The 24510-nt window shown below is 36.3% G+C and overlaps 1 protein-coding gene across 1 annotated transcript in view; it reads left to right on the top strand.

The window, feature by feature from the left end:
• The window catches only part of LOC578203, a 175885-nt gene that overhangs the window by 44910 nt on the left and 106465 nt on the right, over positions 1-24510 (top strand). Inside the window, exons 16-29 of the mRNA XM_030988229.1 lie at positions 1000-1239; positions 2085-2384; positions 6751-6984; positions 7956-8252; positions 10500-10757; positions 11115-11408; positions 12808-13032; positions 14810-15097; positions 15815-16060; positions 17014-17310; positions 18530-18781; positions 20300-20551; positions 21470-21724; positions 23013-23306. Of these exons, the coding sequence (XP_030844089.1) occupies positions 1000-1239; positions 2085-2384; positions 6751-6984; positions 7956-8252; positions 10500-10757; positions 11115-11408; positions 12808-13032; positions 14810-15097; positions 15815-16060; positions 17014-17310; positions 18530-18781; positions 20300-20551; positions 21470-21724; positions 23013-23306 (3732 nt within the window). The remainder of the gene's footprint in view (positions 1-999; positions 1240-2084; positions 2385-6750; positions 6985-7955; positions 8253-10499; positions 10758-11114; positions 11409-12807; positions 13033-14809; positions 15098-15814; positions 16061-17013; positions 17311-18529; positions 18782-20299; positions 20552-21469; positions 21725-23012; positions 23307-24510) is intronic.

Genomic DNA, 24510 nt, shown 5'->3' with positions numbered 1-24510 from the left:
TATCGTTCAGTATGTCCTATGGAAGCCCTGTACCAAAAATGGCATCTGTACAACAACAATTCAATGTTATAAAATTATTTGGGGGCTCCAAAGAGACGCCCCCGCCCCCACACCCTTAGATTGAAATTTTTGCCGGGGGCTCCTAGCCTAATATCGTTTAGTACATGTAGATCCTAAGGAAGCCATGTACCAAAAATGGTGCTTTTATCCAGCAAGTAACGATAATTGATAGATTTGACGCTAAGCCACCTGACTATTAATTAGCCTAAATGGTCAATTTAGTCAAATGGCAATTCACCCTTAGAGTACAGTACCTCTGACAATACTCTACTTTGGGCTCACACAGATGCATGGCACAAACATGTGTCATGTAAGTTACGTGCTTGCTGGCGTTAGATCGTCTGGTTGGGGCCAGAAGGGTGTTTACTCATATTCTTTGATACAGAGTTAACGCCCTCTTGGCTCTGAACAGTTGATATACTTTCCAAGGTTTACACAAAATGATAATTACACAAATTCTTGTGAAGCCTATATATCCGACATGAAGTTATTCTCTCTCTCCCTCATAATCATCATCTCCATCATTTATTAACATCAGCATTTTCCCTCTTGCGAGGGGTTAATGACTTTCGCCACATGATGATACTCCCTCCCTCCACTTCTCCTTGTCTTCAGCATTTAGACCAACCTTACTGCTGCTTTCTTTTTTCACCATATCTTTCCATGCAATCTTCAGTCTTCCTTTCCCTCTAACACCATCCAGTTCCAGCTCCCATGCTCCTTTCACAAGTTCATCATCTTCCCTTCTCAATTACACATGATCCATTTATCTCAATCCACTTCTCTTTACCACTTCCAGACCTATCCTTTCCATGAGCTCCCTTGTGTTTCTTTCTATCAGATAGTTTCACACCACACATCTTCCATGTCATGGCTTTCTCTGTCCTCCTTAAGATAATTTCTTCTACTGTCTTAACATTCTCTTTGTCTTTTATTCAGATTCCACTGGAGTTGTGGATGGCAGGTTGACCGTAATACCCAGCAAAGATATTGGAGACCAACAAGAAGTATTGGTACTTTATTTGTTTGACACTGAGTTTACATTTACATCCCTGTCCATCTCAACAAGTGGATCTTGTGAAGATTCAAGCTTCATAACATGGAATTTAACAAGGGGAATAATTGTAGGCTTTAATGTGACTTCTCCCTTCGGGCATCCATTCACAGAGTACAGGACAGGTACGAAAAACATCAATTTTTTTCTTGCTCAATTTTAAAAAATTCTGTTATAAGTTGATTGTTAATTTTCTAATTGGCTATTCATGTGCAGTATGAGTGTTTTGTCAATTTATTTTTGAAATGCCAATATCCATGTATCAAACACTGTATATAACGATATGTGGTACATTTTTACAATAATGGTAATGAGTATATAAATCTTATACTAGTCCATGGCAGATTTATTTCTGTCGTATTCTCTTATAATTGTTTAACTGATCTGAAAAGGTTTGAGTAGCTTAGTGAAATGTAGTGTTGCAAACAGACTCATCTTCACTGTTGAAAATCATAATGCAATCACACAGAGGTAGAGAACCACATTGTTAGGATATGAAGCTGGTAAATGTATATACCATCAGGCGTAATGTTAGCTGAACTCTCATCAAATGTGTAAAAAAGAACCTCTAATTAACAAGCTATTAAATGCATGTTGCGTTCCTTGGGCCCGTTTCATAAAAAATTTAATTTACGACTACCGTATAACAAATTTGATATCTATAACAAATCTAATTACGACTATGGCAACCTGTTATAGAAGTGAAAATCTGTTTCATAAAACTAATAACAAGATGATATAGTCAATAACAAAGTCATTGTTAAACAAACAAGCATTACAGTACAGTTTATTTTTTCAAATATCAAATTGCTCTATGTAGGTGAATGAAATCAACACACTTAAAATCAATAATTTGTTCATGGAAGATTTTTTAGAGATTTTCCATTTTTCTTGTTTTTTCAATATCTTTTCTTCAATTATACACAAACCAATCATCAGTTGTATTCTATGTAATTTGCTCCCCGCTCAGATCCTCAGATCCTTAACAGTGTATCCCTTTCGAAAACGATGGAAACGTCAACTCAGTTCAGTTGGACTGACCCGTCCACAGGCAGCTATGATGGTGTTATATTAGTCGTGACTTCCCTTCAAGATCAAGAATACTCTCCTCCAGGACAGCAGTTGAGAACGTTCAATCCATTAGTCCAATACACCTTAGAAGCCCTGAAACCCTCAACCAGTTACAACGTCCGTGTGAAGGCCCTCAGCAATGCCACGGCTAGATTTGAAGAACAATTTGGCCCTGAAGAGAGGATCAGCTTTACTACACGTACGTTATATAAGCTCATGTTCGGTTGGGAAGTAATGATTTTTTTTATTATTTTGTAAATTGGATTTGATTGATTTTACATACTTTATTGATTCAAAAATCTTCTCAGTCATAAAACTGAATTGTGATATCATTATTTTTTTTACAATAACTGACATCCGAAGAAAAAAATACATACCGGTACATACTTATGAGTAGTAAATGTAAATGAATACAGTTAATATTCAACATACTTTTGAACTGATTTAGATTACTTTAACCCTTTGAGAGCGAGCCCGCGCACAGCGATTGTTTCCCCTGTGACGGAGCGATTTCGGTTACATCGCCAGTAATGGAAAATTTGGCGGTGCTTTCTACTTTCGCCTACCATTGCGCCTCATTCAGTCATTTTCGTGATTTTTAGTAAATGTAAACATGAAAGATCAGACTTTTTTCTTTCTAAAAATATAAGTTTTGTTCTTCAATACGAAAAATAAGGTCTGTTATTTTTGAGGGAAATTGCGGTCTTATTTTGCTGAAGCTTCACGTCTTTCCTTTTCAATACACTCACAATACAAAATGCGCAAGCACCTCCGCACGCGCAGATCGGTCGATACCTCCATTCATTCCCCTTTTGTCAATGACAATGATTGTCTTCTGCATCCTCTTCTTTCAAAACAGTAATCTTCCAGAGTCGATACTTCTTTACATTCGTTTGTTCCTCTAAGGGTAGGGTCCTGAGATAAGCTGAGATAAGCGTTTCATAAAAGAGGAGGTCCATACATGAATGATTCGCTAAATTGGTCAAGTTGATGAAATGAAAAGGCACTGGTAATCATAGGGGAGAAGAATTACCAACTCCTTTTATCAAAGCATACTTTTTTTACTTACACAGTTTAGAGTAAGGTCGGTTATTTGTAGCCAAGTGAAACACGGCGAATCGCAAATTTAATTTAAAAAGAATAGGTCTTCATGACTAGGACTACTATAGGCCTAATAATATTATTATATGAATAACTACAATACATCTATCGAAATGTGGGAAAAAACGCCCTCTCATATTGACCAGCAAAAATCATCCAATCACTGATGGAAAATCGCCATGTAATCATCTTCACCAACAAAACCAATAATCCAAAGCCTTGAATCAAGGCAAGAATGTAGAACGGACGCGCACGTACGCGTCCGTCTCCAGCTGTACGGTTATTTCGATCCGAACACTAACTTAGGGTTAAGTTGAAATGATATCACCTTTTTTTCGATTTTTTTCCACGTAACTTTATTATTTTTTTAATAGATGAGATGAATGAATATATCTAAAGAATACTTCAAAGAACTTTAGCACATAATATCTAATAATAAGCTGGAAAACTTTGTCAATAAATTAGGGATACATCTCGGCTTCTGTAGAAGCCCGTCGTCACAGACTTAACAACTCGCTCGGCTTCTGTAGAAGCCCGTCGTCTCCAAAGTGTTAATACAATATGAGCATCTTTGGATGAAGTATTAAAGTTGATATTCTAAGACAATCCGAAATATTGAGATAATTACATGAATAGAAAGCTTTTAACCCCCAGAATAACACTAAATGGTGTCCAACTGACAAAAACAAGTTTAGAATGGTGAATTTATGCGAGTAAACTCTACCAAAATATCTAAGTCTGAAACCCGGAAATGCATGTAGAGTCGGGCCTGTATCCGTGACGTCACGAACGAGACTCATGGGCTTAGTGAGAGTGGATGGCAGTGATATCCCTACGTAAATGCTATCCTGTCAGAGCTTAGATTTGTTGTTGTTAATGAGTATATTTGATGGATTTTCTGTTTTCATTGGAATGAAGAATAACGAAGCAACATTTTCCAGTCGCTGATTTCTTTTTATATCCTCATATTCACCTATTTGGTAGAGATTTAAGACGAATTTACTGCTTGGGAAACAAAGTTAAATCATGCACGTATGAATAGGCGGATGCATTATCTTGTCATCAAATAAGGTACAGGAGCAGTTTTGTCAAACGAATAGGACTAGAACCATGATAGTACTTATCATAGATGTGTGTGACTGCCTCAAAAAAGGATACAGTACTAGTTAAACATTTTATGTTGTAAAATATCTAACTTGAATGAGATCATGCAAGCGATCTTCCTCTATAATATGTTGACAACGTCTAATTAGTGATCGAACGATATTCATCCGCGAGTGCTGCGGCTTTTGCACAAAAGAGCAGAATCAGGATGTAAGACCAGGCCGCTGCTGTAGGCACGGCTTGCTTGTGGTGGAACGTACATGCGCTAGTTATATGTTTATCAGTAATTGCAAGAGAATGAAAGCGACATTACCAGCTAAAAAAACAACTAACAAAGACCTGCTCCTCAGTGTCTACTGGTGTCAAAATCGGTAGATCGCCCAATGCACATCATGGAAGAAGATGAAGGATCTTAATTCAGGACCAAGGAATTAGGCGAAAGACATGGGGAAAGCGGGAAGAAGAAACCATCGGGAGATCGCTGTATGGTAATGAACTGTGGGTCCATTTACCAGACAACTATACTATAACTATGTATTAAACTTTTCAGCCTTTGAAACAAAATAAGCAGAAAATCATATCTCTCTGCACATGGTTTTTATGGAACATCCGGGTACGTGAATATACTCTTTCAAGGACGTGATGTCATATGTAGTAGACCAGCGCCGTGACTGATTTTCTATGCAAAGAGAGGCAGATATTTTCGACAATTCAATCAAGGATTTAGAGTAGCCAGAATTTTTTTGTGATATACTTTGTAATTGAAAAACTTATAAATAACACATGCTTGCCCTAGGTACCAAATTAAGGGACATTTATTTGCTTAGAATATCAGCTTTAATGGCAACATATCATATGACACAGATTCCAGGTAACAAAGACAAGGTCAGAGGTCATGACGATTCATGATGAGTCAATATTCACTTAAAAATGCTGATAATATTCAGAAGATTTCATTTTTGGGGGGCCTGCTAATATGCCACCCTGCCTATAAATAACGTCTCAATCTCAATTTTTATGCCTCCGTTACGAAGTAGCCGGAGGCATTATGTTTTCGGGTTGTCCGTCCGTCCGTATGTCCATACGTCCCGTTCTCGTGATCGCGTTATCTGAAGAACCGATTGATGGATTCCTGCCAAACTTTGGTCATGTATGTATCTTGCAGAGCCGATGAACTGATTAGATTTTGGGGTCACGAGGTCAAAGGTCACAGGGCTCATTATGTATGCAAAAATAGCTCGTGATCGCGTTATCTGAAGAACCGATTGATGGATTCCTGCCAAACTTAGGTCATGTATGTATCTTGCAGAGACGATGAACTGATTAGATTTTGGGGTCACGAGGTCAAAGGTCAAAGGTCACAGGGCTCATTATGTATGCTGAAACAGCTCGTGATCGCGTTATCTCAAGAACCGATTGATGGATTCCTGCCAAACTTAGGTCATGTATGTTACTTGCAGAGCCAATGAACTGATTAAATTTTGGGGTCATGAGGTCAAGGTCAAAGGTCATGCGGCTCATTATGCATGCAAAAATAGCTTGTGATCGCATTATCATTAGAACAGATTGATGGATTCCTCCCAAACTTAGATCATGTATGTATCTTGCAGAGCCAATGAACTGAGTAGATTCTTGGGTCATGAGGTCAAAGGTCAAAGGTCATGGGCTCATTATGTATGCAAAAATAGCTTGTGAACGCATTCTCATTAGAACTGACAGATGGATTACTATTTAACTCGGGACATCTTGCAGAGCCAATGAACTGAGTAGATGTTAGGGTCATGTGGTCAAAGATCAAAGGGTCATATATGTATATGAGAAATTGCTTGTAATCACGATATTCTGAGAACCTGTTAATGGATTACAATTGAACTTGAATTTGAACAATTTCTTCTGTTTTGGTTTGTAAAATTGCTCTATGACGGAGGCATCATTTCGACTGCGCGCAGTCGAAGTTCCATCTAGTTGATCATATCAAATTGCATAATGCAGGCGAGACCGCTGAGAGCGTTTCCCTCGTGAAGTCACATTGATTGGAAAAGAAGACTCTTGGATTATAGTTCTTTTGTTAATCTTTTGCATTTCCCAACACCCATGTGACTCTCTTCAAACTTTAATGTCATTTTGTATTGACTCTTTTGTTTTCTCTTTTCTCTTTTGTCTTTGCTAAATAAATGATAGTAAATATTGATGATGATAGTAATGATAATAATAATAATAAGGATAACGATATTGATGATGATAATAATGAAGATAACAAAAATAATGATAAAAGAAGATACATTGTGATGTAAAATTTTTGATTTGGCAATACTATATACATGTTACTTTCAAAATGTTGTTCATTGTTGATTTCTTAGTGTCTCTACCAGCTTCTGAAGTATTCATTTTGGAGATGGGTAACTCTTCAGTGGAATTAATCCATGGGGGCAATGGCAGTTCATTCAACTTTAGCATCAACCCAGACCATGGTGTAATCGTACCAGGCGACAACAACAGGGTAGCCTTCACCAATCTCATGCCAGGAACCGTCTATAACGTTTCAATCTACGTCGTCGATGAAGATCTCGAGAGTTCATTTCTGCTCAGATTGCGTAAGTCACTTCCCCATTCTTGCTGGCTCCTTCCATCCAATAAAGTCACTTGTCAGCATCTGATGTCGCATATCAGATTGGGTTCTTCTTTCTGCTGGCAATGGCGGTACCAGTAAAGGCTCGTTCTGATATGAAATGGCAAAAGCATGGCAGTTTTTTTTTGTGATGACGTCAAATCGTAGACTCTTTACATTTCTATATCTTATAATAATAATCTATGAACACATGTAAAAGACATCAAAATTTGATGTTTGGATATAATTTTAATTGAATATATAATTTGAATATTAGGAGATTGATTTGTATTTTCCCTCATTATATTTGTTTCTATCGCACATCTCAAACTGACCGCTTAGTTTTATTTCCCAAAATCTTTCTGAAGTGCAACATAGTAACTATTATTCAATTGCAATTTCTGCTATTCACTTTTCTTTTTTGCTCCACTTAGACAGACATGCCAGTGACACCTGAGATAACATATTGCAATTTATTGAGCTTAAGTTTATACATTGTCATCAATAAGTTGTTGTTTTTGTCTTTTTAAAGTCTGATTATGTATAATATTTTAGGCATCCCCTGATGCACTCCCTGGAGTTGGAAGAAAAGACTTACGGGTTATAGAAATGTCACATACCTTTTTTTCTTCCGGGCAACTTCGAGAGGTGCAGCAGGGGAAGCCAATTTTATCCTTTCATACTTTGTATCCTATGTGCCATTCTATTGTACCTTCTATTGTATGTTTGAAATGCCAAATTAATAATAATAATAACACAACGCTCTGTGAATACCTGCAAGTTGCTCGCAGTTGCGATTCATTTTACAAAGAAGCAGCGGCTTTTCTGTGTCTGTTTACCGCGCCATATCTGAACAGGAGCCACCCATTTCCTGTAGGCAACGGGTTATTTTTATAATAGCTAGTTCACTTTTATGAATACATGCCAAAGTCATTCTATTCTGATACTCATCTGCAGCTCCATTAACACCTATGGTAGCTGTCAGGGATACCACAGAAACCACAATAACACTGGACATCGTGGCGGGCCCAGGCGATGCCGAAACGTATGCCATTAGAATCGCATCCACCAACCCAGACTTCTGTTCGTATGAAGATATAAGGAACATTGAATTCTTTAAGAGTGGTGACTACGTCATCGACAACCTCCCACCCTCGCTAATGTATAACATAGAGGTCAGGTCTGAAGTTGCAGCAATTGATGACGTTTGGCTAGAGGCATATAGCCCAGGTGTAAACCTCAGTGCATCTACAGGTATTACTGAAGTCTCTTATTCTAATAACCACTAAATTTTTACCAATCTTCAAAATATATTTTCTTTTGTAAATGTTAGTAGTACAGTCAAACCTGTCTATAGCCACCACCCAAGAGAAACACAAAAAAGTGGTCTTTGTAGACAGGTTCCTTGAGGACATGTTTCAATGAGAAACCATTTTCAAGGGAAACAAAAAATGTGGTTGTTGTAGACAGGTGGTCTTTGTGGACAGGTGGTCACTAAAGCAGGTATGACTGTACCATGTTGCAATACTATACATGTACCGGTAGTCAAAATATGAGCTTCAAACATTACTTTTGTAAAGAAATTCTTTAAAATGAAATACACTCGCAAATAAATAATAGCGTCTTGTGAGTAGACCAATCGACTCACCCGAATAGGGTTTTATTTTCGCAGTTTTATGCTATTCTGTATTTTCTCCATACTCCTTATCTTTTTTTTTTTAGATTGATTGTACCATTTCTGGCTGTACACAAATAATTTTTAGGTTATTGGTACACTTAAGAAAAAAACCCACCTGGTTCCCATTTCATAAAGAACATGTTATCAATATTAAAAAGTGCCACATTTCTATAACAAATCTCCTCACAGCCAATCAAATGCAACAGTTTTGGTAGCTTATAACAGTTAGTGCAACTTGGTTGTGCTAAAAGTTTCATAAAACTGGGTCACGTCACTTAGGGAGAGGTGAATGAATAACACTGCACTGAATAGGAACAAAAGTTTGTTTGTTATATGTTTTTTCTAAAGAAACAACTGCAAAAGAGACAGCTTTAATTTTCTATGTACAACATACATGTACAGACATACAACCCCCCGTCCCCCATCCTACTCCTAAAAATGGGAGATTATACAATTCAATTCAATTTAATTTGTCGTGGCAATTTCTTACAAGCAATGAAATGCATATTGAAACAACAAGAAAAGAACTCAAAATATATGAGTGATATTAAATAAACATAGACATACAGACCCTGGAGTGAAATCACATGTAGCATAATTAGTAACATGAATAAGAGAGATAAGAGAGTTTGAGGCAGGCACAGAATTTGAAAGCACTATTAAGAAAAGCATAAGGAGACAGTGTGGTAGGGGAATTAGGAGAGGAGAGGTGGGGAGAGAAGGGAATGAGCCCGGGGGTCTCAGTCAAATATAAATGCGTGATCAAGAAAAACGCGTATAAAGGGGTGTTTTGGGAGAAATGACACGGTCCGCGCGGTGCCACATTAAGGGGTTTCAAAATGTCCATTTTGGGCCATTTTCAAGAATTTTTGTTTATTTTTTAAAATAGTTCAAAACCCTGCTGTACGCGCCGGTATACGTGTTTAGGGGTATTTTTCCAGCCCTCAAGGCCAGACCGGGAAGAAAAAGGTGTAATAATGCCCATTGGTGAAACTACCAGTCGCCGCCTGCCATTCTTTACACATTCAATAGATCGAGATGGATGCCCACAATACCGACCCAGGGGGTGTTTCATCAACTAGAATTGATTTTGATTTTAAATAACAATTTCAAGGCCGAATCTGTTTTAGCTTAAAACTGATACTTGTGAACTGTTTCATCAAATCAACTTTAGGCCCTTAAAATCGATCCGATCGATTTTACGATCAGTTTCAGGGTTTATAGTGTAAAACCCCACTGACTTACCAAGTCTCACACCTATAGCTGGTCCCTTATATTTTCTTTTGCATAGTAGAATAGTAAATGTTCATTGTACATTGTATATTTTTTGTAAACACTACTTGTATTTTACATAAAATAGATCAAATTTAGAATGTAATTCTTTCTTTCAAAGAAAGGACTTATGATGGCCTTAAACCTAATTGCTTCTCTATTGAAATAAATGTTTACATTGTGAATTTTACATCAGAAGCGCAATTTGATTTAGTTTACATTGTCAACAACTTAAATGGTAATCCCTAGCGACTTCAAAATGCTCAAGTGGTTACAATTTTACAATACTTGTTTAGGAGTTAATTTTTTTGAAACACCCGTTTGAGTGTGAATTTGGGAAAAAAACATGCAAAATCCTCATTTAGGGTGTATTTTGGCTTCAGAAGAAATCCTCATTTAGAGGTGTCTGGAAAACCTGTGGTCACGCATACTTACAGTATTTCTACATGACTGAGTCATGCATTTGTATGACCAGAACTGAACTTTATCTTTGATTGTGTATTAACAGGAGAACCGCCTATTGCCTCTGATGATGTTTGTTTGCCTTTCAGAATTGGTCCCATTAGATGGTTTCACCGTCATCAACAGGAGAGAAGAGAGCGTAAATCTTGCCTGGTTTTCAAACACCACCTCTAATCTCACTCTGACGAGTTGGTCGAGGGATCAGAGTGTGACTGAAACCCTCCTCTCAGAGACAGATTGCTCCTCCCCACGAATAATGGAGATTGACTTGAACCGTACCGGCACTGTGTACATCATAGCATACAGTCCAGACTCCTCGGAAGGGTTCAATTACACCACACGAACAGGTATAATAAGCTATCCTTTATCCCTTCTAGGACAAGGTTTTTTATTAGTGCTGTAATCATGTTTTTCTTCAAATTGGCAATGATTTCTTTTATTGTTTAAAGATAAAAGGAAAGGCAAGAATGTTCATAATACCTTTTATCTCATAATATGATCTTGTGCTCATTATGTTGATTAGCATTACACATGCTATGTATGAGACTTATAGTATAATGTTTCTGAATCACTGACTGAAATATGTTTTAGGACTCTTAATTCTGTTCAAAGCAGTCTTAAAGAACCCCCAAAGTGTTACGCTGAAATAACCCATGTAGATTCTAGGGCTAATGATGCCAAAATGCATATCTTTGTGATCTTAGACCCAGCGGCTGTTATGGATTTGAATGTCACTTCGGCAAACCAAACATCTATTGAAGTTACCGGGAAACTTCCATCTGTTGGGGATGTGGATCGTGTGGAATTGACATTGACATCAACGGAAGATGGGCGATACACTACTCCGGTTGAAACTGCATCAGTGATAGAAGAGGGCTATCTTTTCACCAATCTCCTGCCTAACACCTTGTATTATATTTCTGTAAGGAGTGTTCTCAATTCGACCGATGAGTTTGAGGAGCAAAAGAGTAGACCGTACAACATTACCAAACGAACAGGTAAGCATCCTTAGAGTGACTCAGTATAAACATTGTCTCAGATTCTGAAACAAAATCCTGGAATTAGCTCATGCTCCAATGATAATTATAAACCTTTAGGTCAGTCAGGAACTCCATGACTTTTACAAGCCGATCGCCTGTCTGATTATCAAGATATTTTTGATTGGAAATTGAAACCAAATTTTGCGTTTGCCAAACGGTTTTCATAACACTACAGTCTATTGGGGAAAACGAGTATGGTAAAGCTGGTCACTCAAAGAACTTTACTTTTTTGAGGCACTTCTTGATCATTTTGAAGCACGATTATTTTTAGGGCTTCAATATTACACCATATCACAGACACTGGTAGCACGTATAGGGCTGTGCATCTCAGATTTAACATTGTTAAACGATGCCTTTAAGATTCATGATGTGATGTGGAAGGACATCATACTGTATAGTACCAGTGATATAAGATGATGTTCTCTTGAAACATTCTTTTCTTTCAAGCATAATCTACATGAAGTGGCAAGCTTGGAGCAAGAAAAGCATTGGCTTAGTTTTTTAGTCAAATGAGTATAAAAATGTGTATTATTGAACATTCAGTCAACAGCAATTTTGGTATGAATCTATGAAATTTTGTTTTCCTCCATTCACAGAATGCAAGATTATCTCTTAAGAATATTGTGTATCATCACTTGGCTATCTGTACACATTGGTCCGTATTCATCTACATGTAATTCAGTTAAACCCGACACAGGGTCTTTAACACAGAGACAATTTAGACCACAGACTATTAAACTTCAAATTCAATTTGAGATAAAGGATTAAACTCTGTGAGGGGTTTGCATTTCAGTAGAATATTAGAGATAGTCCAGTTAGCTGCATATTTTATGCATACCTATAAAAACAAAGATTCTCTTGACAACTAGAAAGCTAGCCAGAGGATTGCCGGACATAGCAACGACTATTGTATGCAAAGTGGATTCCATCCATAAAGATGCCATTATTCAAACCTGTGGAATGAAATAACAGTTAACAAGAGGTTATTGAGAGAAGCGAGAGAAACATGCATGCAAGCAGGTGAGTGTTTCACAAAGACTACAATCGACTTTAAATTGGACTATGGCCGTTCATGCCACTGTTTGCTCTCACCATTTACTGGCATTGGTCTCTCAAAGGACATACAAATCATGGTCACAAATCTACAGAATTCACATTTTTTGATAATTCCTTATTGAAGGAACAAATATCATCTAAAGATCATTATGGTGAGAGCAACCAGTGGCATGAATTGCCTGCCATAGTTAAGTTCAACTTAAAGTCTATCTTAGTCTTTGTGAAACATCCCCCCCCCCCACGTCTATTTGGATAGAATATTAATTAATGATTAATTTGTTTCGTTATGCTTTTTCTCCAGATGTTCCTGTTTCACCAATGATATTTGAGATTGATCGCAATGAGACGGCCATCGTGTATAGCATAGGAGCTTTCGATGATTCCGATGTGACACTATCCCCTAACGGGGATTGGATGAGTAGTTACGAAACTGATCATACAGTTTTCATCACTAACTTGCTCCCCGGTCAGCTGTACAATGGTACCATTTCAACCGCCGAAATACTCCCTATCCAATTCAGATTACGTAAGTTTACATACTGTTTGCATTTATTGGGATCTATTGTGTTTTGTTAGTGATATATTTAAATATAACTTGATTCAATAACTGGTATAAGCTACTGAAATCGTGGCATTTGATTTGATTTCATTTGTTATGTTGACAAGTTTTATAATGTTATAAATGACTTCCCTGATGCATACAAATACCATATAAATTATGTTCGGTATTATGGTTGTGTTTTAGTTTGTAATGTCTTGTTTACGTCTTGCATTTTGTTATATTGTGAATTTTGATGATTGTATTTTCCACATTTGTCATTTATGTCATGGGTCCACCCACTTCCCTCAAGTCTTCAGCTTTATCGGTGCTAATGATCCAGTACAATTCTCAATGTATATATATCGTATGTGATTGTTTTATCAAATAATAAATTGAATTGAATTGAATCGCTCATTACTATACATGATGTAGATCACATGTATAGGTGTTTTGAGAGTGGTGATAATCGCAAGAAACACTGCTTATGGCTTGTTAAGATATGGCGCAGTAAACCGCGATCGTGTTAATTTAATTAAGCTGTAAAACAATGTTTTTTGACAAAAATCGACCGATTAGCAATTCCCGTTCGGAAATTATACATGTATATCACAACTAATTCTGAGATTTTCATGGTCGCAGCTACCATTGTACGGCCATAGGCGCTCTTTGAAATTTATCAAAATTTACCGTGAGCACCGGTAAATTTGTATATTCAATTTTTCTGCTTATGATACATGCACAAGGGCATCCAAAGATATCAAAATTGTAAAGCATCACTATCCACCCAGTTTACATGATATGTCACGAGATGCAATTGGAACCAATATACAAAACACACATAAAAAACACTGAAAAACAAAGGTGCAATGCTATTACTACAAAGATATACCGGTACAAGAATTATATTTCATAATGCATAGTTTATAAATGAAGAAAAAGGAAGTTATTTTAATTGTTCGTTTTATAGAATAGCTTTTGATTTCAAACAGATGCCAACTATGGGAGAGGGGGGGGGGGGGGGTAATGACACCACATAATGGTATGGCAAGTACATTGCAATGTGCTTTTAATAAAAGAATAAATATTTCATACAGAAAATCACTACTTGTATTTATAAGAACGATTCATTGAAAAGCTTTATAGTAGATTAGAGGAAACTTATCTTCCTAAATATTAATGGTACGAGATCAAAGAATGCAGGAGCTGATGCCACAAAGAACCAGTTTTCCTTGTAAGCATAACCGATAACACTAGGATGAACGGATAGAAGACCTTGTGTTGTTAATGTTGCATATCCCTTTTCTATAGATGTTTGTCCTTACACCACTCTATTATTAAATACATTTCTCAATTGAAGTATACAATGTCTTTATAGGCGATGAACAATTTTCCACAATAGACATGTTGATCCAAGGTCAAACACTGTCGAAAACTTTTGTAAAAGCAGATCACAATTTCTGATACCGTACAGGGCCTGTTTAAAAATAAAATGTGTTTACATGCTGTAATACAATAGTTATTAATATGATTTCTTTTCTACAGTATAATTTCATTAAATTGTCATGCCTATGCAAAGATTAGGATACATATCCTTAATGCTTTTAAAAAAATAATTTAGATATTTTAAGAATACAATTAATTTCTTTTAAGATATAAATTGTCATACAGGTGTGTTTATTGCCTTGATCTTGTTCTTGGCGTTGAGTTCAGATTTTAGGATTAGTACATAGTAGTATCATTATTATTATATCTTATTTTATAGGTCCTAGCATGCCTGAAATTACTGTTCTTAACATGACGGAGTCCAGCATCGCATTAGGTCTCCAGCCTGGCAACGGCGTTCTAGATGAGTACATCATCACCATTCAATGCATGGATGCTACTCAAGACCACTGTGTTTGCGAAGAGGAACACAGAGTTCCAGGAAATGCAAAGACCTTCGTCATCGATGACCTTCGACCCAGTGTTGAGTACAGCATCAGTGTTGTAGCATGGGCTGGATCGGAACTAGCTGAAACCAGTGTAGAAGTTACTCTGGAAGTGACGACTCGTGAGTTTTATATTTTTTGGTCAAATTCATTCAGCAAGGTACATTTATATTTGTATATGTTTTATTTTTGATCTATTTTGGTCATTCCCAAAACTCAGACTATCATCAAGAATTATTTTAGCATTCATATATTTCATTCATAGCCTGAGCGGTAAAACACAAATAGAAATGTTTTTTCCTTTATTTTTTCTTGCAATGTATCTTGTATAATATATGAATTTTCACCACATGTTTCATTCAAAAATATGAAATCTCTTGATATTTGGTGATAGAATTAAGTGTAATAATAACATTGTATTACACTGAAGACTGAAGTATTTGCATCATGTGTTACATTGTATATCCTGTATTAAATGTAAAATATTAATATTATTAGGTTTATAGTATTAGTTTGCATTATTATCAATATTATTACTATTATTGTTATCAGTATTATAAATTATTAATATTATTATTAATTATCATTATTACTATTATATTCATTACTTTAAGTATTTGTTTACAATTATTTAAATTATTTTTGTAATTATTATCATTGCTATTATTATTAGTAGTATTATTACTCTTACGACTATTAATATTAAAGATAATAATAGAAGTAATTTTTCATTAGTACTATTACTATTATTATTATTATTATTATAATTACCATTATTATGATCATTATTTTGTTATCATTATTAATACTATTACATGTACTATAATATCGTTATGCAGTGGGGATTCCTGATAATCGCTTCACGGTTTTGGACCAGACACCAGATAGTGTCATCTTGGCCTGGACAGTGAGTGGGCCAGCCAATATCACCATGGAACGTTTGATGCCCAGTGGTTATGTCCTCAATGCCACATATGTGTACGACGGTTGCTTCAGCTCTAACGTGCTGGAGGTCAGTGGTCTGGAACCCGTCACAATTTATCGCTTCACCATGCCGGACGATGTTTCAATTCTCATCAGAACAGGTAAGCCATTATGTGAATCGGCAATTCCAGGGAAATTGCTCACTTGCTGAATATCATTAACTTACTGATGACTCCAGAAATAGTTGTGACAAATCTAGCATCAATCAAAAGAGCTCAAGAAGCTCTTTGTTTTGAATGGAACATATTAATAGGACTGAATAGCGTTAAGCCCAAATAGCTTCTAAAGCTTCACTCGCTACATTTATCACAATAATTTTTTTAAGCAAAAAAGGTCTTAACCTGAAATTTATTACTCTTTTCTTTTGAGTCTTGCGCATCTCTTGAAACAATTTTTTTGGAAAATCAGATGTATCGTTACAAAGTTACGTGACCTTTTTTTCTTTGCATGTTAGCCCAAAAATCCCTTTTTAAATAATTTTTTCCTGTTTTTTTTAATATTTTTTTTATACCAATTTTTTTTTTCTTCCAGATTTTACCCATATCTTCCCTTAATTTCCCTATTTTCCCCCAATTTTCTTATTCAAAAGGGGGGGGGGGGGGAATTTTGTTAGATGCTATTATTTTTTCCCAAAATCCTTTTTTTTTTATTCAAGGGGAAAACAAAACAAACTATAATTCAACTATTTTGACCCCTAAACAAGACCAAATTACCAACATTTGATATCTTTTTTTTTTGGAAAAATAATATTTCCATATGTTTTGTACAAAACATGAAAATGAGCGATTTTCGGGCTGACATGCAAAGACAAAATGTCACATTAATTTGTAACGGTAGGTCCAATTTTTAAAGATTTGTTTCTAAAGATACGCAAGACTCGAAAGAAAAGAGTGAAAAAATTTCAGTGCAAGATTTTTGGCATTAACAAATTATCGCAAAAAAATGTAGAGGGAATAGGGGGCAGCTCCTAGGCTATATAGGGTTCAGTTGATTACATTATGAAAATGGCCACGTATTTACATCTTGTATCTCTAACAAATTTATGTTCGTTCAGATCCTCCTTCAATTGAAAATTGTTCCGTGGAGACCACGTCTTCAGGCTACACTTTTACTTGGTCAGCCTTAGCCCCTGGCAGTAACGATGGCTACCAGGTGACCGTCACCGATTCACAAGGTGGCCTTGTGCAAGAAGAGGCAGTTCCTCCCACAGACAACCCAGAAGTGGTTAAGATCAGGGTCCCACCTGAAACCGAACTCACACTGGCAGTCAATTCATGGTTGGCAGCTGATGACACAAACAACTTTCCTCAGCAGTTTGGGGCTGTGCCCTGTAATCAAAATGCTGTCACTAGTGAGTATGGCTGGAGTACCTATGTCTGCCCATACAAGTAACTGTGATTCTGATAAAATGAAACATGCAACTAGCACAAAACATCTGTGTCTATGACAGCAATACAAATTCATTAACAAAAACAACTAAAAATATTGAGAAATATTAAAATTTAGTATTTTGTTATTCACAAGCCTTCAAATGCTACCTTTCACAAAAAAAATCCCAAACGTGTGTAATGTGAAACAGTACACAGACAACAGAACCTTTGTTTATGCGATTTCAAAATTCCACCACTGCATTTTGAGGTGAAAACTTCATTGTTCAAGATTATGTCCATGGTGTAAAAAGTTTTCTTGAATTTTGGTATTGAGAGTTACTAAAAAAATTATTTGGCCTTGACAACACATCAGTCTGCATTATCAAAAGACAAACAAATATTCCATCAAAAATGACATCAAATAAGCACTGGTACAGATACAATTATCTTGTGATGTAAATATTTACGTACAGGTATGACGGTTAATTGATAATTTTTCATCATCCATCTTTTCAGTCAATGTTTATGTTCATGTTACAATATGAACAATAACATTAAGAATAACACTATTAAGAGTAATAGTAATAATGATAACAATGATAATTATATCAATGATAATAATAGTAATGATAACAATAATAATAGTGATGAAAATTATAATAATAATTTCAATGATAATAGTAATAATAATTTCTAACTTAAGCTCTTGTTTAATCTTTCTATTAAATTCTAAGATAGAGCATGATACTCGTAAAAGTCCTTATGAGCTTTACATAGTAATGTAGAACATTAAGGATTGTATTCTAAGACATATTTGGAATTGCAAATCTAGAAATGTTTTTTAAATTGTAACATTATACAGATAAGTTGGATAGATAGACATTAAATACCAAAACAAGTACCGGTAATACAAAAAGTAACAAATTGCATTTAGTCGTACACGACTACAAGTTCTTGCATTTATACATCAGCAGGCTTAATCCTTTCCTTTAAAAAAAAATTGTCATCTTCCCATTGTTGTTCGCAATCTTTAATCAATCAGGATTTAACATTATTTGTATGTAACCAGAGAGTATGTAAGAATGAATTATTTTGTCAATTTCAGGCTGAGGATGGAGAATGAAATTTTGACAGTTATCCGATTCATGTAAGTCCTACATGTATGCGTTTTCATTTTGAATTTCTCCTTCTCACCGACAGAGTCCCTGGAAGCTGGGGAAGTATCTCCCACGAATGTAACTGTCAATGAGATCCCCTTCGTTGTGGGTAACGCCAGTGCCCTGGAAGGATTCGAGGCTTATGCCTTTGCGGTAGAGCCACCTGGCCCTGTGATCAGCTTCAACGCTGATAGTCTGACGGGAGTCTACAGCAATGTCATCCCTGGACAGCTATACACCATCACCTCCACCATCGAAGGCACGGACGTCACGTTCACCCTCACAGAAAGAGCAAGTAAGTCAGTAGTTCTAGGGCCCTGTTTCCTCCTAATAGGGACTGTAAGATTTACACGACGAGAGCGTGGACCGCCATGTGTGACATCCTTTTAAGGTAATGTGACGTCCTTTTAAGGCACTGCCGGGCACGGCCCAGTGCCTTAACACAATGTTACACACGGCAGTCCACGCTCTTGTCCCTACTAGTACAGCTACTACTACTACTACTACCACTACTACTACTACAACTACTGCTACTCCCACTACTACTATGACTACTACTACTTCTACTACTTCTACTACTACTATTGAAACTCGTACTACTGCTACTACTTCTACTACTTCTAGAACTATTATTTTGATTATACTAATTAATGATGATCATAATGATGCTACTACTATTATTCTTTACCTTACTCTTACTACTACTACTACTACTATTATTTGATATAACTACTGATCATAATAATAACAATAACATTAATAAACATACCAGTAGTACACCATGACACTCACCATAGAAGGCATGGATATCAACCTCTAGTGATTTTAGCGCCCTGTTTCATAATAATAATAACTGTGGGTGGTATTCTCGAAAGTGGACGAACCTTAGTCCATGGTTTAATCCACCGACTAAGTATGAACTGCCAACTGTCCATATGAATATATTTTTGAATGAATTGATATGTCTCTAAATTACCATGATAACATAATTATATCATAGTTATATTGTTGTTTATTAATTATGTTATTACATTTTATTTTAATTTCGTGACAGATTAAATTATTCAAAACATATTCATGGACATTTGGCATTCCATACTTAGTCAGTGGATTAAACCATGGACTAAAATTAGTCCACTTTCGAGAATACCACCCTGTATGTTTAATAACACTTGTACAAAACTGATTTGTGGTTGCTCCAAATTCTGATGGATCACCCTTCTGGTGAGAGTTCTACACTGGCTACCATTATTTCACAGAATACTATTCAAGATTCTGTTGATTGTCTATAAGGCGCTAATTGCTCAGGTTCTTAGTTGTAGTGTAGAATTGTTTAAAACTTAAGTCTCACAAATATACACACCCCCTGTGCAGCTCCCAAAATACTATATTCTTTTAATCACAGCTCAAAAAACACATCTTTTAATTTAAATTGTACATTGAGGTTTAAAGCACAACAGGGGATGCTCAAGGTGCCTACAAATTACTAATAGTATTATTATCCTGGCTTTAGCCCAACTGCCCTAAGCCCCTTATGGTATTAGACACTTTTGACACATTTAATTTTTTTTTTTGTACTGCAATTTTTAAAGAACTATTTCTGTTCAATGATGGATCTTTAATAACCAACAGCTGGATGCAATTTTTTTTCCTCTTTTACCAGCTGCTAAAATATAGACATAAAATGCTGTTTATGTCTTTTATGTGTACATATTTTCCCTGCAATAAAGTCAGGATCATACAGTGTGTAGCTATGTGTATGTGTCTTTCTGACACTTTTATAATGTTCTTTTTTGTACTTTAACAATTGCAGAACCGTTGCCCCCTGTCGATGGCAGCTCACCATCTGCTGGTGTCACGTCTGTCCGTCTCCAATGGGAAACACCAAGTGGCATCGTCACCTTCTACAGGGTGACAATAAACCCAACCCTTGACACGGATCAAAACTTCATTGAGGTTACGAACCTCCTGCCAGGCACGGACTACAATGTGTCTATTGTGGCTATCAGTGGCACTGGGCTATATCAGCAAATAAGCGATCCAATTGAGTTCCAGGTCATAACTGGTAAGAGAATGTCCTTCTTAAACCCTAATCAGACCGGGGGACATTATGCCCCCCCCCCTCTGCGATTTTTCTGATTGTTCAGGAACGTACAAGGATGACACCCCGCCACTTGGTGAATATTTTTGTTCGCGTCTTGCGCATCTTTAGAAACACATTTTTTTAAAATCAGACATACCATTACAAAGTCACATGACCTTTTGTCTTTGTATGTCAGCCCGAAAATTGTTAATTTTCATGATTTGTGTACAAAACATAAGGAAATATCATTTTTTCCAAAAAGAGATAAAAAATTGGTTATTTGGTCTTGTTTATAGTTTAGGTGTTTGTTTTGGGGGTCAAAAAATTGAATTATAGTTAAAAATGAAATAAAGCAACAAAAACACTAAAATTCATAACTTATGGTAACAGTGAAATACATAAGAAATTATCAAAATAATAAATAACATAAGGAATAACCTGGTTCTTCAAATTGTTGTGTTGGTATTATTATTCCAAATGATCCAAATGGTATATGTAGTGAACACGAATGTTTAAATATGTAGAATATATGATTTATGGGTAAAAATGTGAATTTGATGACCTTATTCGCATAATTTACCATTAATATGCAAATGAGTGAATTTTTCAAAAAAAATTGAAATTACCATAACATTCTATACATTTCACTAGACTTGCATTCAAATTTTTGCTGCGATCAGCCGTATCAAGGCCGAGATCTTAGGGAGGGGGCCATTTACAGTGTAAAAAAATTCCAGAAAATATCTTGTTACTGCGATAACTTCAATCTAGTATATATAATTATTTAAGGATAAACTTTTTAGATTTTGGGGTGATCATTGAATATACTTTGAACATGTAGGCAGTATCATACTGGAGACGAAGTAGCGTTTATCTTGTATAACTACATTTGATCCGTAGATAATTTGACGACCGGGGAGCTCGTCTTTGTAGATGTGACTTCTTCATCTATGACTGCCATTTGGTCGGACAGTGGTTCACCGCCGTATACGCCAATTATCATGTTAGGAACTGAGACAAACACACTTTCTACCCCGAGTCCTGATGGCAACATGCTCATCGTAACAGACGGTGTGAAGTCATCACAGATTTATGTTTTCACTATCTACGATTCCACTTTTGCATTTGTGGTGGCAAATAATTCTGTTCGAACAAGTAAGTACATGTTTATCCAAGCTTGCTCTTTCACTTTTCTATTATATTTGATGGTTATCATAATACTGATATATTTATTTTTAAGTTACGACATCAAATCCTTTCAATACATTGCTCGGCGTGCATAGAACAAACTCCCTGCACTTTAAGAAATACTACTTCACTTCACTTCTTAAAACAAAACACTGAATACAAACCTCTACAATTCTTCTTAATTTGTCATTAGATGAAAGGGACAGTGCATTGTAACTTTGGGTAAAGGTGTTACATAACGGTTGTTTATGATCTACAATATTTTATACATTATTGCATACATTACTTCAGGGTTTCCATAGTCATGGAAAATGAAAATTCTTTCCAGAAAGTTCTGGAAAGTCATGACAAATGAAAATAAAACAACCCGTGTGGGGGCTATGACAGTCTTGGCAATTTGATTCACTGTGTGTACATGTAGGCCATACAGTAATGATATGGAGCTGTAATATAACTTTCATTAGACCTGATATGACCAAAACTTTCATGAAATGTATGAAATAAGAATTTTTAACTCACTGACATTACTGATTATTATCATGCCTTTTTCGTTCTCTATATGTCTTTTCTTGCCACCGTTTTGCTGTTTAGAGCTACGTGAAATAGGATATTCTGTAAAGGCATATCCTATTGAATCACCAATGCTTCCATACGCATATCCGCTGCTTACGTTGTCTTTAATAGCTGTGCGCATTTGACTGAGAAGGCAACTGTTATGTCGTTGCGAAAGATGATTTTAATGAAATACAAAGCATGTACATATAGCAAATACTGCCTTTAAAATAATGTTTACATTTTTGCTTGCATATAATTCTTCTTTGTGACACACATTCACCTCCAAATTCAGAAACTCCAAATTCCTGTCTACAGATCATTTGCAAAATTCACAAATTTAATAAAAAGGATATTTGTTTTTGAAGTCCTTCACCAGTGCTCCATTAGAACCTGCTGTAAAGCAATTTTTTTTTGGCATGCATGAAATATTGGAAAGTTTTGCAGAGCGCTTAGATTTATTGAAAGTTTCATACCTCAAAGGGGCTTGGTAATTGAAGATCGCTGCCTTACCAGATGGAATAGTACTCTGATGATAGTGATGTCTAATCTCGTCTTGCTCTAGTGAAGCACTCTTAAAGATAAGTCACCAGGTGACCAACAGTTTAATACATCCTGTCAGAGGGACTTGGTATTTGGAAATTCCTGCCTAACCAAAAATTACATGATAGTGACGGTTCTTCTCATTTTTTTAAATTTACAGATCCTGAAACCCCACAGCCACCAATCCTGACCAGCGTAGGACCTTTCAGCCTGTCCTTTGAGTGGGCCCCTACCAACACAACCTTCTCATCCTACAGGATGTACTATGTCCCTTTCTCTTTCAGAAGAGAACTTATATCCACGATTCCGAATAACAGCTCGGACCTGACGTACAGCCAGGGGTGTCTGAGACCCAACACGGAGTATGTTTTCGAGGTAGAGACTGTTTTGGATGCAGCTGATGGGTTTGGTGAACAGACAAGCGATTCTGCACAGTCAATCTCGATCACAACAGGTAAGCCAGGGGTTGCATTTTTTCCTTGTGCAAGAATAAGTTAAGCCCACCGCACACTATGTTATCTTCGTGCAATTTAGATTTTCGTAGAGATGGCAATTATATTAGATATAGATATCTATTTTTAGCATATCAGGACCAAAAGGCTTACATGTACACTTGTATTCCTACATCTACTATCTGGGTTATTTTTTAAAGTTCAAATTCAAGTTAGTTTATTTATTTCATTTTCATAAAAAACACAGCAAGTGCAAATAAACATACAAGTATATATACATGTACATACAAGGAATGGTCAGTTAACACAATAGCTCAAATGAAATTGGAGAACAAAGGAAAAGCCCATGGTGGCTTTGTATAAAAAGTTCCCTGAATATTATAATTTATGTTATTTATATTGTTGAGCATTTATGAGTTAAAGATATCACAAAATACGGCGATAAACACAATATAAAGACAAAAAATGTATGAAATAATTTAAAATTGGAGGGGGGCATAAAGGTTTGGAAGGTAAATTTAACGATACTCAGAATAAAAGGTCAGTTTCATTTTTTTTTAAACATTGAACTGTTTTTATATAAGCGGAGGACTGGAGGTAGAGAGGTCTATAAATTAAGTCAGCATTTTCCCACTTACTGACTTTTGTGTGGTGATGACACTCCCTCTCTTCACTTCTTCTTGTCTCAATCGTCCTCCTCATTTAGACCAACCTTACTGCTTTATCTTCCTATCTCTCTTATGCAATCCACCTCCAGATTCCACACGTTCATCATCTTCCCTTCTCAACACATGACCCATCCATCTCAATTTACTTCTCATTACCACTTCCTCCACAGTTTCTCAGTTTTTAAACCATTAATTTGCATATGTCTATGTTGTACAGTGTATGTAACCCTATGGACGTCATGTTTCTATTAACTACATGTATATATTGACAATAAAACTTACTTCTTGAATTTGGATCTTGAATGCTAAACCTTCCAACAGGTCAATACGACAACAACGAACCCCACGTCTCCAGCACCAACAACACCAACCTTCAGGTCATCTGGCTGGATGCTGCCACCAACGGTCAACAAGTGTGTCTGAAGGAACTCTGCAGCACCCTACGAGGTGACACGCCCATGTGTCTCCCAACCAACCAGACGTGCCCGCTGTTCTACACCTTCGAGGGGCTGGTACCCGGCAGGAGATATGTGGTCTA

This window comes from Strongylocentrotus purpuratus, unplaced genomic scaffold, assembly GCF_000002235.5.
Source record: "Strongylocentrotus purpuratus isolate Spur 01 unplaced genomic scaffold, Spur_5.0 spur5_scaffold_17, whole genome shotgun sequence".
In the NCBI taxonomy this organism is placed as follows: Eukaryota; Metazoa; Echinodermata; class Echinoidea; order Camarodonta; family Strongylocentrotidae; genus Strongylocentrotus; species Strongylocentrotus purpuratus.
This window is presented reverse-complemented; position numbering and strand designations above follow the sequence as displayed.